Below are 15,322 nucleotides of genomic sequence, written 5' to 3' on the forward strand. Positions count from 1 at the left end.
TTGTGCTGCCATTGTTGCTTGCCGCTTTATGCAATGGTGGTTGAAATGTAATCACTCCCACGAAGAGAGAGATAGAGAGAGAGAGATAGAGAGTGAGAGTTTTTGGGACACTGGACACATGCATGCAGTTGGATGAAGCTAAATGATGAAAGCTAACCAACTGTGTAATCCACCTGTTAAAAATGTCTTTTCGTATTATTCAGGTTGTTCACAGTTTGCAAAGGGACAGATGCCATTTTCTTGTGTAGTTTCAGTGAGAGTCATAGATATGCATACTCTTGGGAAATGAAAAGTGAAGGAAAACTTAAACAACTTAATTTTGTCTATTCCTACTTTGCACTTTTGTTACACATATAGAATAATCTAAAATGATTCCCTGACGCATCCTTCAAATTAAATTCAGATCCCAGAAAGAAATTTTCTCACAGGAGAAAGTTTTACAAAACCATTTTTTTTTTTTTTAATTGCAAAGCCAGGCAAGGAAAAGCAAATTTATTTCTATAGCACCTTTCAGCAACAAGGCAATTCCAAGTGCTGTACGTAAGACATAAAAGGCATCAAAACAGCATATAAAAGAAACACAAGGAAATATAAAAAGACTGGGGTTTTTAAAAGTATAAAACACCACACAAGATAAGACACTATAAGATAAGATAAAATGCAACAGGATTTTGGCTAAATTCCTCAAAGAGATAAACTAAATGAAGGCAGGATGGTCACATGAGTAGGGCAATTTAGCTGCTGGGGTCTGCCAGGTTGGAAAAGTGCCCAGTCGGCTCGCCGGGGAAGCCACGGTGACAACAACAGACAGGCCGGATGAGCTTGTTTCCAAAGTGATCGATGAAACGTTAATGTGGAAAACAACGATCCAGAGGATGCTTATCATGATCTAAAATAGGCTACAGGGTCACACTTTTTGAGACTTGATACTTGATGAAATACAGGCTTATCATATGCCAGAGGGCTATGGAGTATAAGCATGATCCAGAATTTGTTTTTAACAAAATGAACACAAAACACATCTGCAGATGCAGATAATGAAACGACTGATCTGAAACTGATTACCATGATCCAGAGGGAGATACTGGTTGGGTTTTTTTTTTTCTTTCTTCAAGGATGCAGCTGATGCCTTTGTTTTAAGTCTGTGCAAAGCAGAAAATGGTTGCTTGTTTTCACTGTGAACGTGCAAACAGGGATTTTCAATCATGAGGAGAGCGCTCTCGAAAATGTGGATGATTAGATGGTTTGTTGTTGCAGGAGAGGCTCAATCAGGAAAAACAGAATAACCACAGTGCAGTGGTTCTGCCTGGCACATTTTAATCTGGTTTTGTTTTTTTTTGTTTTCTTAACTAGAGAACTTATTGAGAGATGCGTCATCACAGCACACACACACACCCTATGTGGGACTATTTGACTGCTGCTTTTTTAAAATAGAACTGAACCAAAAATGGATGATGATTTCGGCGGGACAACACCCACCCTCACTGATGCAATCTGCAAGAGAATTGTGTTTATGATAACCAAAACTGTTTTGAAGGTAATTGTCTTTTTGACCTAATGCTTGATGGTTGTAAATGAAGATAAGAGCACTTTCCTGTAAATAATCAGTAAAAGTGTCTGTCTTGGGTCGGTGCCAGCAGTGAAACATGAAAAACCACCCCCGTTTAATTTGAGCATATTGCCTCCTCCATTTTTCACCCTCTTTCATCTTGCCTCGTGTTTCATCGTGTTTACAAAGGAAACCTAACAGGTTTCATTTAAGACATGCATGATTATAAATTAATGTGATACTTGTGTCTCAGTGCGTCAGCGAGCGGCCCTGAAAGGAAGAGCAGATTCGGCCTTTGATCACGGCTCTTGTTTGATGTGTGCTGTCTTTTTGTGGCGGAGACAGAGGTTTGCATTTTGAACGGTGGACTGAATGGACCCAGGAATATTGCATTGTAGCTGGGTTTGTGTCAACCTTTCACACACACACACATATACACACACACACACACACACACACACACACACACACACACACACACACACACACACACACACACACGACATACATAAAGAAACTAAAGTCAGGTTGATGTATTCTTGCTTTCCTGGGTGTTGTGTTGTTATTCAGTTTAAAGTGACACCTGTGGCCTCTGTCAACCTCTATCTACAGCATCCCTGACAAGTGTCTGGCAAAGGTCCCTCCCATTGAGTTATGATGGTCTGTTGCTAACACACAGAATCAGGTTATACTGCATCTGCACTACAGAGGTCGGACATAGCAGAAACCCTACAGATCTACTAAAAGTAAAACAGGCAAAAATAATGGAACAATAATGTCTCTTTTGTTTGGCTTGAGATTGTGGAAATGTGAGCAGGTCATTGTAAATGAATGTGTCTTGAAATTCCTTTCAGTTTTTGTTCCAACAGGCAGGAATCTCAGTACTTTTGGATGAAATAACTGATGAATGATCAGCAGTTTTAAAGTCACAATGCAGGGGAAATAAAAAAAGGGAAAATGTACGCATTACATTGGGTGCTGATGGATTTTGGATTTTACCACTCTCATGCCTGTCTTTTAATACACAGCACCAGCCAAAGACTGGAAACAGCAGGAGTTAACCGGCTAACATGTAATGTCTTGTGTCTTTAATCTGTACAAGAACTAAAGTGTTAAAAAAAGGACAATTTGTGGTTTTATGAGAGGTTATTTCTTGTAGCCTTGAAGTCACTGTTCACCCCAGTTTCCAGCTGTAATGCAAAAATAAGATAACCAGCTGCATAATGCCAAAGTAATCCTTTAAAAGCATGCAACAAACTTTCATCAGTGAATCTCAGCCAGAATTTTGGTAATGGAATTTAGTTCAGTCTGTCAGTTCAAATGAATATTTTACAAATAGTCTCCTAATGTCAGTCCCCTGCACAGCAAGTAGATTATGGATTATGTCACAGGTTTGCCTCTCTGTTCTGTGATTTTGAAGGTGAAGAGGATAGTTATTAATATTCTCACGTATTAATCGGACTGGTGTCATCCTACTGTGGATTATTCATGTGAGACTCATTCCCAATGTAAAGTAATGGTAACTTGTAAGGGCAGGGCACACAACATGCTGAGCTAAGGAACAAAATATTTTCCGCAGGGAACAGACTGTACCTGTGATACTCCCTTTGCAGCTTCAGACATGTGTATCCTGTTGGCATTACAGAGTCCAGACAAAGGGAAATTATTGTCAGTATCTTTATTTCCCCTGGAGGAGGTTGGTGAAGAAAAAAAAAGGCTCTGAATCACTGAATCACAGTCTGAGGCTGGAGGGAATCTCTTACACTGGAAAGATAAAGACAAACTGCTGACAAAAAGGCTTTTACATGTTAACCAAAGCTCTGTCTGATAAAAACTGTCTCATTCTGAATGCTCATTTAAAATGATGTTGGTTTGTTACATTGCTAGTTTAACTAAGATTTTAAGGAGGTGTGTTTCTTATTGAGCAAATGATTTTCAGTTCTCCATTGATAGCACTTTTATATTCAAGGAAAGGACTGCCTTGGAGTTAACACACGATGTGATAACAGCGTAACAGCTTTCTCACTATAAGATCAAATGGTCAAAATGAGTCAAATCACAGAGTCACTTATGTGTGAAAATGCCTTGGAACATTTGCCGCTACATTTAAACCAGTTCAGACCAGAAAGCTTCGATGTAATGAACATCCGCCCATGATACGGCTGATGTTATCCCATAGTTTTGTCTCCACAAATCCCATGAAAAGAGCAAAACTGACGGTGTGTTAGTCCGCCTCTTAATATTTTCCATCTTCTGTAGAGAGGGGACTATCACATACTTTCATTTTGTTTGTTTGTTTTTAGCAAATACATAAAAAGTGGTAAATAGAACACTTGCTGGGGGATATTTTGAGCCACGGATTTTGTGTGCAAGTGAATATTTACAGTAACAGGAGAGTGTATTTGGGATCTACTCAGTATTGATTTTAATGAAGTAACATGTCACTAAGTGCAACCATGTGGCTCACTGAAGCGTTTTTAATAGTTTTTGGATAACAATGGAAGCCTGTGGCACAGAGGAAAAGACTGTATCCGGCTTTGTATAAACAGACAACACTGTTAGAATAACCTGACAGTTTGTGTTAGCCATTACAGGTTTTGGCCTTTTTAGTTATTTTTTATCAAAACCTCTACCGACTGAATCTCAGGCTGGGAGTAAATATTACTGGGCTTTGGGACTATAGGCTGTCTGGGGAATCAATAATTATTTATAGGTTATACACCCTTTAGGATACACTTCAAAAATACCATACAAGAAATGTTAATCTCTGTGGAGTAGCGATTGAATGACATAGCCTATATTTGTGAAAGTATACGGAATCTTAAATATTGTAGGCTATCAGGTATGACAGGTACTTGTTGCCTTTTGTTTTGTTTACCTAATGCGGGCTTGGCTCGGTGTATAACAGTGACATCATGGCGAAACCATAAAATTCACAACATGCTTCCAGGGGAGCGATGATGTATTCTCTCTGGTGTGTGTTAGTAACTTCTCTATTAAACGGCGGGCCAATAAAACTGCAGAGGAAGCAGCTCGCTGAACCAATGACAGAGTTGCCGTCATTGGTCTCCGATTGCTATTTGCGTCGGGCGGCGCTTTGATATTACGTCAAGCTGAACACATTCAACCAGATTTAAACCGGATGTAACGTCTTTCCCACTGGGCGGTAAATTTTGCTACAAAAAGTTTCAATTAAGGTATTTTAGCATATTTTCTCATTCTGCATACAGAAATTTATTTGAAAGATGTTTTAAAAAATCTAAAACCTCTAAAGAATCAGCTCATTTCCTCTCCAAACCATTATAGACTTACAATTTTGCAATAGTATTCAACAAACATACAATGATTAATCTCTAGGTTAAAGACAGAGAGAGTAATAGGGGAAAACAAATAAAAAAACAAACAAACAAATGATTTTCGCCACTGATAGACCAACAAAGTAAGCAGGGCTTACTCTAGCTACTGCTGAGGAAACTGATGTCAATATGTCAGTACCTGCATTTTTCAGGTATTATGTGGAATCTGGATGTTTTTTCAACCCTAAAAGAAAATGATTCAATGCAGAATATTTTATACATCTTCAAACATGCCTGGAGGGTCTCTTTAATCGTTAATTTTGGGGCCTTTTTAATCACAGTGCGCGGTAATGCTTTTATTAAGAAACAACGAACCGGAAGTGTGACGTTTTATTGCAGGGTAACTCGACACAAACTCAATTCTAGGGTGGATCACAAACTGACGTCTCTCCCTCCCTCTCTTCAGTTTCAATTCAGTCAAATCATAGCGATCTGGCAGCCAGAGGTCCATGCCTCCTCTAATAAGAGAGCAATTAGCACCTTCTGTGGCCGCTTTGTAAGCTCCGGAAAAGAGAAGAACATCCGAGGCAGTCGTGTCCTCAACGAAGTAAACTAACGTTTCGGCAAACAAAACAGCGGCGTCCCCGAAAAACACACAGAAATGGACGAAAAGGCGTTTACAAAAGAAATTGATCAGTGGATCGAGCAGCTCAACGAATGCAAGCAGCTGTCGGAGGGACAAGTGAAAACACTATGTGAAAAGGTAAGATATTTAAAAACAAAAATGACCCCCCCCCCCCAACCCTAAATAACTGTCAACGTCTTCTGTCTCCTTACCGCCGCCTTCCAGACATTCTTAAAATGGCGTCTATAGTGTACATTTCACTGCGCTGTGCGTATATTTGTCATTATCATTATGAGCGGCTAGCCTTCTCTTTTTAGGGCATTTGGGCCGTTGCCTGTTAGAAATGTCTGGAAATTGTGAATTACAAGCACATGTCGTCGCTTACTGAGGGTTTACCAGCCAGACAGGGTCAGCCATACTGTGAATTCAAGTCACATACCACATCTACAGCCCTCCTCATTCAGGCTGTCACTGACCTGTAGCATCTCTTTTAGCTAGATGTGGCAGTAAAACTCAGCTTAACGTTGTACGTGTAGTGACTGACTGCTTACTTAGTACTGTAACTATACCTCATGTTGTATGTATGTAAACAGGTACGTGGTAGAAAAGAAAAGAGATAAGTGAAAGTTTCCAGCAAAGAAGCACTTATTGGAAAAAAAAATTGAAGCCATGGAGAGGCAGGTTGACTTTTACAGTACATTTACAGTACCATTCACTAATTTTTCATCTATGTTATGTATGATTACTCTGCATTTCTTACAGGTTGTCAAGAAAGTTGCAATAAACCTCTGACCCCTTGTTCCTCATCTAGCTTCACATTTACTTGTAAAGCCAATAATTAGTGAGGCAGATGTGTTTACTAGGCCATAAAGTAGTTAATTATCAAACCTAAAACATGACTTCATTGGTCAAAGATATATCATGAGTGTGGCAAATCTCACCTCTGACCCCTTATTATACCTCTGCTCCGTTTTCTGGGTCACTTTTCCAGGACATTGTTCCATGGGTCATTTACTCAGGGAAGCACAGAGACAAGTGTAAGCAAATAACTTTGTGACTGAAAACAAAGTGGACCACCAAACAGACAGCTTATTAGACTTCTAGACTTTCCCTCTGACACTGCCATTTGTATGGTCACAGAGTTGTTGTCAGCACATCGTGGCTTTGATGGTGACCTTTATTTTATTTAACTTCTATAGTTATTCATGCAAACTACAAACTGAATACAAACCATTACCATTATTTTCAGTAACCATGATATTTTTGCTCTGCTCCTCCTTTGGCTGGTAAGCATCCAACCAATGCTGCAGACTTCTACTAGGCTTCTACTGCTGGAGTAATTGACACCTCTGTCTCTGATTATTGGATGTCAGTGTTAGAAGTCATGGTTGACAGTTTAGTTTTCTGGTATCTTGGTTTTCTTTAAATTCGTATTTACTGTTAGATTTAACCATGATAACAGAGACTACATTTGGACTTTTTTTTTTTGTTGCCTGTAGTGTTTTTTCATTCTATACTGCAGCTGTATCCCTCCCAGCTCTTAAAAGGACACAAAAACTAGACCCACTACCATGTTTGGAGTGCTATTCACTGAAGGTTAAGGGCACACTATTCTCAAGGGGCTTGTTAATCCCAGCATTTGTTTTCTTTTTTCTCCCAGCTTTGATAAGGCCAGTTCCAGTAGTTTCCAAATGCATTATTTAGCCCCTTTTTTCACCATGGGTTGAGAACCCAAACTGGGACGTGAGCCATCTCCATGGGGCAGGGTGGTGGTGGTGGTAGTGGTGGTGGTGGTAGACCATGCTGTGACAGTCCTGTGTAAACTCAAGAAGTTAAACTAGTTAAGCTGTCAGCATGTATTTGGCTCTGCTAATCTTTCTTTGATGATTGAGAAAAAACAGATTGACTAGGGAGCCCTTTGAACAGTTCTTAGTTATAAATATGATGAAAAATGAGCACAGTCAACAAGCTACACAAATGTTTTGTTTTTCTTTCCTCTTGCTCTCTTGTTTCCTCCCTAATGCAGCAAAGATGCCATAAAAGTAGTCGAGAGGAAAAAGGAAAGCTGCATGGTTTCCTCACCCTGAGGCTCTATCATTGTCACAGCGTATATGAACTCAGCTGCTCCAAACTACTGTCTACCTGCATTTATCCACCCACCCTCTGTGAATTCTCTTAATATCTTCAGCAGAATGTACCTACACAACATCCTCCCCGATTTAAAAATAGGAGAGGATATGATTGTGAGTTGCATCACTAACACTATCAAAGCTTTTGTTGCTAAGGGGATCAGAGTGTATGACTCAGGATAACAGTGTTCATTGTGATTCAGAGAACGGCTGTCTCTGTTTTGGGCTGTATGGGGGTGTGGAGGAATGAGATGTGCTGTGCAATCTGTCCTCAGTCTTTTCATTTCTTCTTTCCAGCTGTCTCCAAAAAGGCAGAACATACCAGAGTTCCTGTCTGGTGTCCAGAGCACAGGGACAAGGGAAAACCTATAAGCTTTATCCTGTTAATCGGATGCACATTTTCCAGTTTGTCAGCATTGCAGTATTTCCTTCTCTCAAGGCTCTTGATGTATTTTGCAAATATTGTTTGGATACAGAGTTGTGATGTCATCTGTTTGATCAGTTAATAGTGTGATCTGGTTGACAGGTTGAAATTAGGTGACTGCAGACAATGCTCGGTTCACTGGAAATGGGTTTTATGTCCTTGCCAGTTACACAGTAAATTTAATTAGATGCACAACATATGCTTCAGATAGAGACATATCCTTTTCATGACCTGTTTTTTTTTTTCTCTCTATTCAAAAATAAACCTTTTGAGAGTTACATAACCATTCAAACATTGTTTCTGTCTTTTAAGGGTCAAACCCTGTGCTGTTTATGTCTTTGCTCATTTGATACGGTTATGAGGCATTGTTTACTGACAATTTAGGCTGGATCCAATTCATTTGTCTTGTGTTAGTTTAAATCATCTACAAGTGGAGATTACAAAGTGCTGTACACGGAAGAGAAATAAAAGGCAAAATGGTACAGTAATGTAAATAGGAAATTTCCTTATGAAAGCTGAGGAAATTCTTATTTCACCCAAGTTCATTGTCAAATATAAATATCACATGACATCATCTGAAGTGATGTAATCATTAGGTCATGTGGTGATATTTGGCCAGCTCACTGAGTGAAGTCTTTTGTATGACCTTTGTCTATGTTCAAACTAGTTTGATGCAGCTTGTCATGGCAGTAAATAAAGCTTTGTTTGCTAATTGATGTCACTATTGTACTTACAGAAATTAGCAGTTAGCAATTAGTATGCAGCAACACGGTGATCCTCGTGATCACACTTGAGTCAAAATGTCTGATGCTGATTAAAAGGTTGTTGGCATCTCAGCAAAACTCACACACTCATGGTAGAAAAGCTGACAACACTGACAGTTTGCCATCATTTAGCTGCTCATGGTGCTGATTTCCACTCTGATTATAGTGCTGTTGTCAGGAAGATGCTTAACCTCTAACCACTATAAACTTATTGAGTGAGGTCATCGTTTGTAGTTGTAGTTTTGCCTAGTCGTCAAGCTTAATTTGCCCTAAGTTGTCTCCAGGAGAACCTTTGGCTGTGTTATCTCACTTTAATGGGATTATATTGCGGCAGCCGGGAAAAACGCTGACTTCAGTTCTCAGCACTCGACTAAGCAGTTTGTTGACTGTGTGGCATCTAATGTCTTGGGCAGGGCTGTAATCTGGGCCGAGGTTCCCTCCCTACAGCCCCTATGTGGTCGGTTCTGCTACAGAGTACTTTGGGAGAGGTGCTTACGTCATCTCTACCGTCATCTTTTCATTCACCACTGGGCTGTCATCCATGGTACGAGCTGTGACTCGTCGCCTCGTGAATAAATGGTTTTGAGGTTATCACTAAATCCAAGCTTAAATAGTGAGTTATGAAGACGTTGCCCTGTTGCCAGAAGAAGCAGGTCACATTGCATTAGGTTTATGTAATATTTGATCCACTATAACTTAGCTCTGTTTTTATTTTTCGTTTACTGTCCTGTTTTTCTTGCAATGTTTTGTTACATGATCATGAAATGAAATGGCATTTTAGGCTTTTTACAAGATATTTTTACAATAAGGTGCAGGTGATAGATTTTGATTAGGATGTCAACTTGTAACTGGAACCACTGACTACAACAGCAACAATGAGGTTTATTTATTTACATCTGTGGAGTTTTCATTAAAGATGAAAAAAGTCTCTTGACTAGGTGGAGAATTAAGAGGGTAAAAACTTCACAGAAATAAATTAAAGAGAAATTACAGAGTCATATAGAGTCATACACTGGCAAAGTAAATTTTAGAGGATGTCCTAATGAATTGGGGGGGAGAGATGGCATTTTAAATTATGTCTTGGATTGGGTAACTCTACTCACTCTACCCACTGTCTACCATTTTTAACGTTTTTTTTTTTTTTTTTTTTTTTTATATTTGCCACATTTAATGCTCATTCCAATTCAACCCAAGTAATACTTAATGCAGACAGCTGAAGGTTTAGAACAGTAAATAGGAGGATCACAGACAGACTGACCTGGTCCACTTAAAATGCATTTTTTCTGCTTGTATTTGTTAATTTCCCCTCATCTCATTCACAGTAATTAGGAAGGGAGGAAAGGGGCGGATGAAAAATATATTGCTGTTCCACTTTAATACAGGCATGTGGAATATTCTCTCTGGATTAGTGAGTCAATTGCTTTAGAGTTCAAAGCCTTGGTCAATCTGTCACCCAGAGTCCAGTCATGAAAGGCCTCCTGCCACATGGTAGTATAGGCACATGGAGGGTGTGTACGTATCTGTTTGTAATATAGGTCAGCATTGTGCAGTGCTGCAGTCCTGTCCTGGTCACTGTGGGTCTGTCTCTCTCTGTCCCATCTGCCGGCGGTGACAGGCCAACTTCAGCACTCTGTCACTGTCAATTCACTGTCTCTCTCCCCCTGGTCACATTCTATTTTTTGAAATGGATCGATGTGAAACGTCAGTGGCTGCTCAAAATGTTCCCACTAACAACACACCAGGCATTTAGATGGAAGGAGGCACGTGCTTGCCCAAACCAAATCGGCAGTTGCTTTCAACGAGCCTGTTATGTGATAACAATTATATGAACCACACAGAACTCAACAACCCCTGCCTATTGTGGCTGGACAGTGACCTTTTCTCTAGAATCACATATCAGTAAACGCTTGAAAATGGCTGGAGTATAAAAAGCTGGTGTGATTCTTAACCCTTGCTCTCCCCGTTTCCATATGTCTCTCTTTTTGCTCTCACACGGCTCAGGAAGTCAGACATGTCTGGTGATCATTCAGCTCAGAGCATTTCTCTCTCTGGCTGAGCTTTGTTCGCTCCCAAGCTTCTTAAAAGAGCTCATCCAGTTGACCGACCCCCTTAGTCGGACCGGCCTGCCAAGCTGCACTGATTCCAGGAATAGGCGTTGTTGTGGGTCTCCAGATTTAGTATTAGTACTTTTTAAAGCTTTCCCCTATTTTTAGCTTTGTTTTAATCAGTACTGGTAAAGGCTGCACAATCATGAGGCAGCTGCTTATTGAAAATTATTAACAGAATGTTTGTGTTCCTTTTTAAATCAAACAGAGGTGCAATCAATTATTTTATTTTTATCAATACATGACTGGAATCAGATTGGTGCATAGACTGGCATACACACTGATTCCTGATATCCTGTTTTAGGATGTATCGGAAGCATTTCTGATACTAGAATCAGAGCAACTCTAGTTAAAAGCTAGCTAAGCTTAGAACTGCATATGTAAAAAAAAAAAAAAAAAAAAGAGAAAAAAAAAGGAGAATCTGTCACTTTTCACACAAAGGTGGTTGTTTAAACAAAGCCAATGGTGACTTCTAGCCTATTTTTATCCCGCATCAGCTGACCCGTGGAAGAAAATCCTCTAAATATTTTGAGTGTTCCATCAGTGTGTGACTGTCCCCATGTTTGCATTGAATCAGCTGACAACAGTAACTAAGTGTTTCCTCTAAAAACAGTAGGGCTGTAGGCCACATACTGAGTCATACAATTCTTTTTAGTCCAGATTGACTTTTCCATGCAGTGGCTGACTGTTCTGCCACAGCTCTCCTAACTAGAGCTGAGTCTTCTTAAAGTAATAATCAGAGTAAACCAAGTGTTTCATCCAGAAACACCAGCAACTGTTCTCCACTCTCCACTCCTTGGCGTTTGAAGCATCACACTAATTGATTTTTAGGAAATGTTGCAGTGCAACCAGAGCTGTCTTTCCAAGTGTTGCAAGGCAGGCCCACAGAAAACTAGACACACAAACACATACCAGGGTTTATTTCCTTGGAGAGATTATGGTGGTGATGTTGGGGGTTGTGTTGTAATCACTGTGTAGCATCTTAATGTAGACCCCACTGGAGAGCGATGTGGAAATTGTGCAGAGAGGCTGGCAGGAAATTGTCTGTTCCTGAAATAAAGATGGAGAACAAAGAATGAGATAGAAAATTACAGTGTATAGAGCATGTGATTGCAGTGCAGGCTCACATGGATTTTCCTGCATTTGAATTAGCAGAACACAGTAAAGCAGAACACATTACATAAATTGGGGAAAATGGTATACAAGTAAAATGGCAAGTTATTGATAAAAAAAAAATTATTGATATCTAAATAGCCATCAGGATTATGAGTATGATCATATTTTATAAAAATGGACCATCTTGACTTTTGTGATGTTTTAAGCTTCTTTGGGTTTGGTTGTATGAGTTTTGGTATTTCTCACTTAAAATGTTTTTTTTTATTTTCTTTATTTTTCAATCCATGAACCACAGTTAAATGTGTGTGTGTTGGTTTTTTTAGGCTAAAGAGATCCTCACCAAGGAGTCAAATGTCCAGGAGGTGAGATGTCCTGTGACGGTGTGTGGCGACGTGCACGGCCAGTTCCATGACCTTATGGAGCTGTTTAAAATCGGAGGGAAATCTCCAGACACAAACTATTTGTTTATGGGAGACTATGTGGACAGAGGGTACTACTCCGTAGAAACCGTCACTTTACTAGTAGCACTTAAGGTGAGTATTGTAATAATTTAAAAAGTCCTCACAAATTTGACTTATTCCAAAACTGAAATTTGATAGGGCTTTCTAGGAAAAAAAACCCCCAAAAAACCCCCCCCAAAAAAACCGCCTCTGCTCGTGTTTCAGGTACGCTTCCGGGAGCGCATCACAATCCTCAGAGGGAACCATGAGAGCAGACAGATCACACAAGTGTATGGCTTCTATGACGAGTGCCTAAGGAAATATGGTAATGCCAATGTTTGGAAGTACTTCACAGACCTGTTCGATTACCTCCCCCTCACTGCCTTGGTAGACTCTCAGGTGAGAACAAATGTCGGTTGGTTTCACATTTATGAATATAGACTGTGCAGTGACTGAACAGGACTTAATGTTTTGATAGAATTTAATGTTTTTGTCAAATTTTCTTCTTCTCCTTACAGATTTTCTGCCTTCATGGAGGCCTGTCACCATCCATAGATACATTGGATCACATTAGAGCACTGGACCGTTTACAGGAAGTGCCACATGAGGTAAAGACAATACTGAAATGTGTGTATAATTTTCAAAAGCAAAGATATCAAAAGATAAAGAATTTAACAGAAAAGGACAAGATTTGGTGGAAAATAATTGTTATCACTTGATCATGACCAATACATAAAAAGCACAAAGGAAGTAATGTGTTGATATTCTCCTCTCTCCATGATTCACTATATTTGCAGATGGTAGCTGTTCAGTTAATCAATAGCAGGGCTGTGTCAGTGTTTCCTTGCTAACATCCTCCTCCTCCTCTTTGCCCTCCGCAGGGTCCCATGTGTGACCTGCTGTGGTCAGACCCTGACGACCGCGGTGGCTGGGGCATCTCTCCTCGAGGAGCCGGCTACACTTTCGGTCAGGACATCTCGGAGACTTTCAACCACGCCAACCGCCTCACACTGGTGTCCCGTGCCCACCAGCTGGTTATGGAGGTTTGTGTTACCATGCATGTTTGTACAGACGTCTGAATGATTGTTAGTTATGTAAAGTGGCTGTTACAATATATAAACTTCCCAGCTACAGTCAAGAACCACTCCTACTGCTCCAGAAAACAAAAAAGCGAACAGTCAAAACACCAGCTAGCTCTGTCATACTGTGTCCAAGAACATGGTGTGCAGTTCAGATCTGCATTATAGTAGCACTTTTTTCCTGAATTATACATCTCCAGTGAATAATACATCTGCTTCCCCCAGGGTTACAACTGGTGCCATGAGAGGAATGTGGTGACAATATTTAGTGCTCCCAACTACTGCTACCGCTGTGGCAACCAAGCAGCTATCATGGAACTAGATGACACCCTCAAATACTCATTGTAAGTATATTTAAAAAAAAAAAATAGAGTTGGTGAAGCTGAAGCTCTGCATGACTTTAGAGTATTTTTTTCACATTAGCTAGAGCTATAGGCTTTGCTAAACTCAAATTATGTGCAAAATATTAATATCACTGCTGACATGTGTTATACTTAGAATATGTATGACTTGAAAATGGCTAAACAGCTAATGTTTTTTCTGCTTTTTATTCTCTCCTCTACCCAGCTTGCAGTTTGATCCTGCGCCTCGCAGAGGGGAGCCTCATGTCACTCGTCGCACCCCAGACTACTTCCTGTAAACTCTGACCTTCGACCCTTGTACAGTCAAGTCCAGTATTGCCATGATATATGACCTTCAACCGATAACAGCATGAATGAGGAAGGGGAGGGTGGGAGACTGGGGGGGGGCTACACAGCAGTGCACATTGTATATCCACACAAAGACCTATTTAAGCATTTAGCAAAAACAATGTCTCTGTGTCTATGGATGGACCAAAAGGTGTGTGCCATAATCATTACAATATTCATTGCTGAGGACCTGAGGACTTGTATTGAAAATCTCTCCCACTATGTTCAACAACAGTGATGTTTAAATTCCTCATCCTGTACCTGTGTAGCTGACTGACGGCACCAAGGTCCAAGACAAAAATTTGCTACTTCAGATGCGGCTGTTTGAATCCCACATGCCATGGCTTATTATATTTAGGAGATCTGAACATGATCTGTTTGCACTTTTGTAAATCTAAAGAAATGTATCATATGTCAAAAGATGAAAAAGATTTCACACTACAGATTTTGTTTTTTCCTTTTTGATTTTTCTTTTTTTCTTTTTTTTTTTAAATTACAAATAAAGCCCCCATCAGGCAAGGTTTACACAAGGTTTCTTTGTCCTGTGTAACTTTTAAGCAAAACTTCTTATGCAGTTACCCAGCTTGGTCTATATGATTGACAGATGATGGAGTGCTCATCCACATCAACTCACTGACTCCCTCTGAACTACAGAGTCTGTATTAACCAAACCATTTGAATAATAAAGACAAAGGTGGCTCCTTGATGTGAATGTGCTGTTTTCTTTTTATGATACTGAAAAACTTTGCCCTTAATTAGATGACAACTGTAGTTAGGTACATATGACCTGTAATTAATTTTGAATTTAACCACCTGGAAATCTGCCAGTTCACCAACTAGCCAGTAGGTCAGCCATCTGGCCCGCAGTTTGGCTGGCAGTGCTACATTTAAGGAATTAGTTCAGTCGGTGTTGTTTTGGAAAGGTTGGCACACACTCACGGCTGCCTTCCTCTTGGACAGTGTCACTCTAGTGGTACCTGAACTATCTGTCAACTAGATAGCTGTTTGTTTCTTTTATCAAGAAAAAGTTAAAAAAAGCTAAAGTATTTACTATTAAGTTTAGACTATAAGATTCTATAGTCTTTACCTCAGAATAGTTTTCAAGC

The 15,322-nt window shown here is 39.9% G+C and overlaps 1 protein-coding gene across 1 annotated transcript; it reads left to right on the forward strand.

Annotated features, from left to right (window-relative positions):
- Positions 1-5,281: 5,281 nt before the first annotated feature.
- ppp2cab (protein phosphatase 2 catalytic subunit alpha b) lies at positions 5,282-14,922 on the forward strand. Its single transcript, XM_023413085.2, has 7 exons — positions 5,282-5,608; positions 12,332-12,541; positions 12,674-12,847; positions 12,967-13,056; positions 13,330-13,491; positions 13,753-13,871; positions 14,095-14,922. Exons 1-7 carry the CDS (start codon positions 5,507-5,509, stop codon positions 14,165-14,167), a joined length of 930 nt encoding a protein of 309 aa, XP_023268853.1. The 5' UTR covers positions 5,282-5,506; the 3' UTR covers positions 14,168-14,922.
- Positions 14,923-15,322: the final 400 nt, after the last annotated feature.

The sequence above is a fragment of the Seriola lalandi genome, unplaced genomic scaffold, assembly GCF_002814215.2.
Source record: "Seriola lalandi dorsalis isolate HSWRI2012SDOR001 ecotype SW California unplaced genomic scaffold, Sedor1 jcf7180002054502, whole genome shotgun sequence".
NCBI lineage: Eukaryota > Metazoa > Chordata > Actinopteri > Carangiformes > Carangidae > Seriola > Seriola lalandi.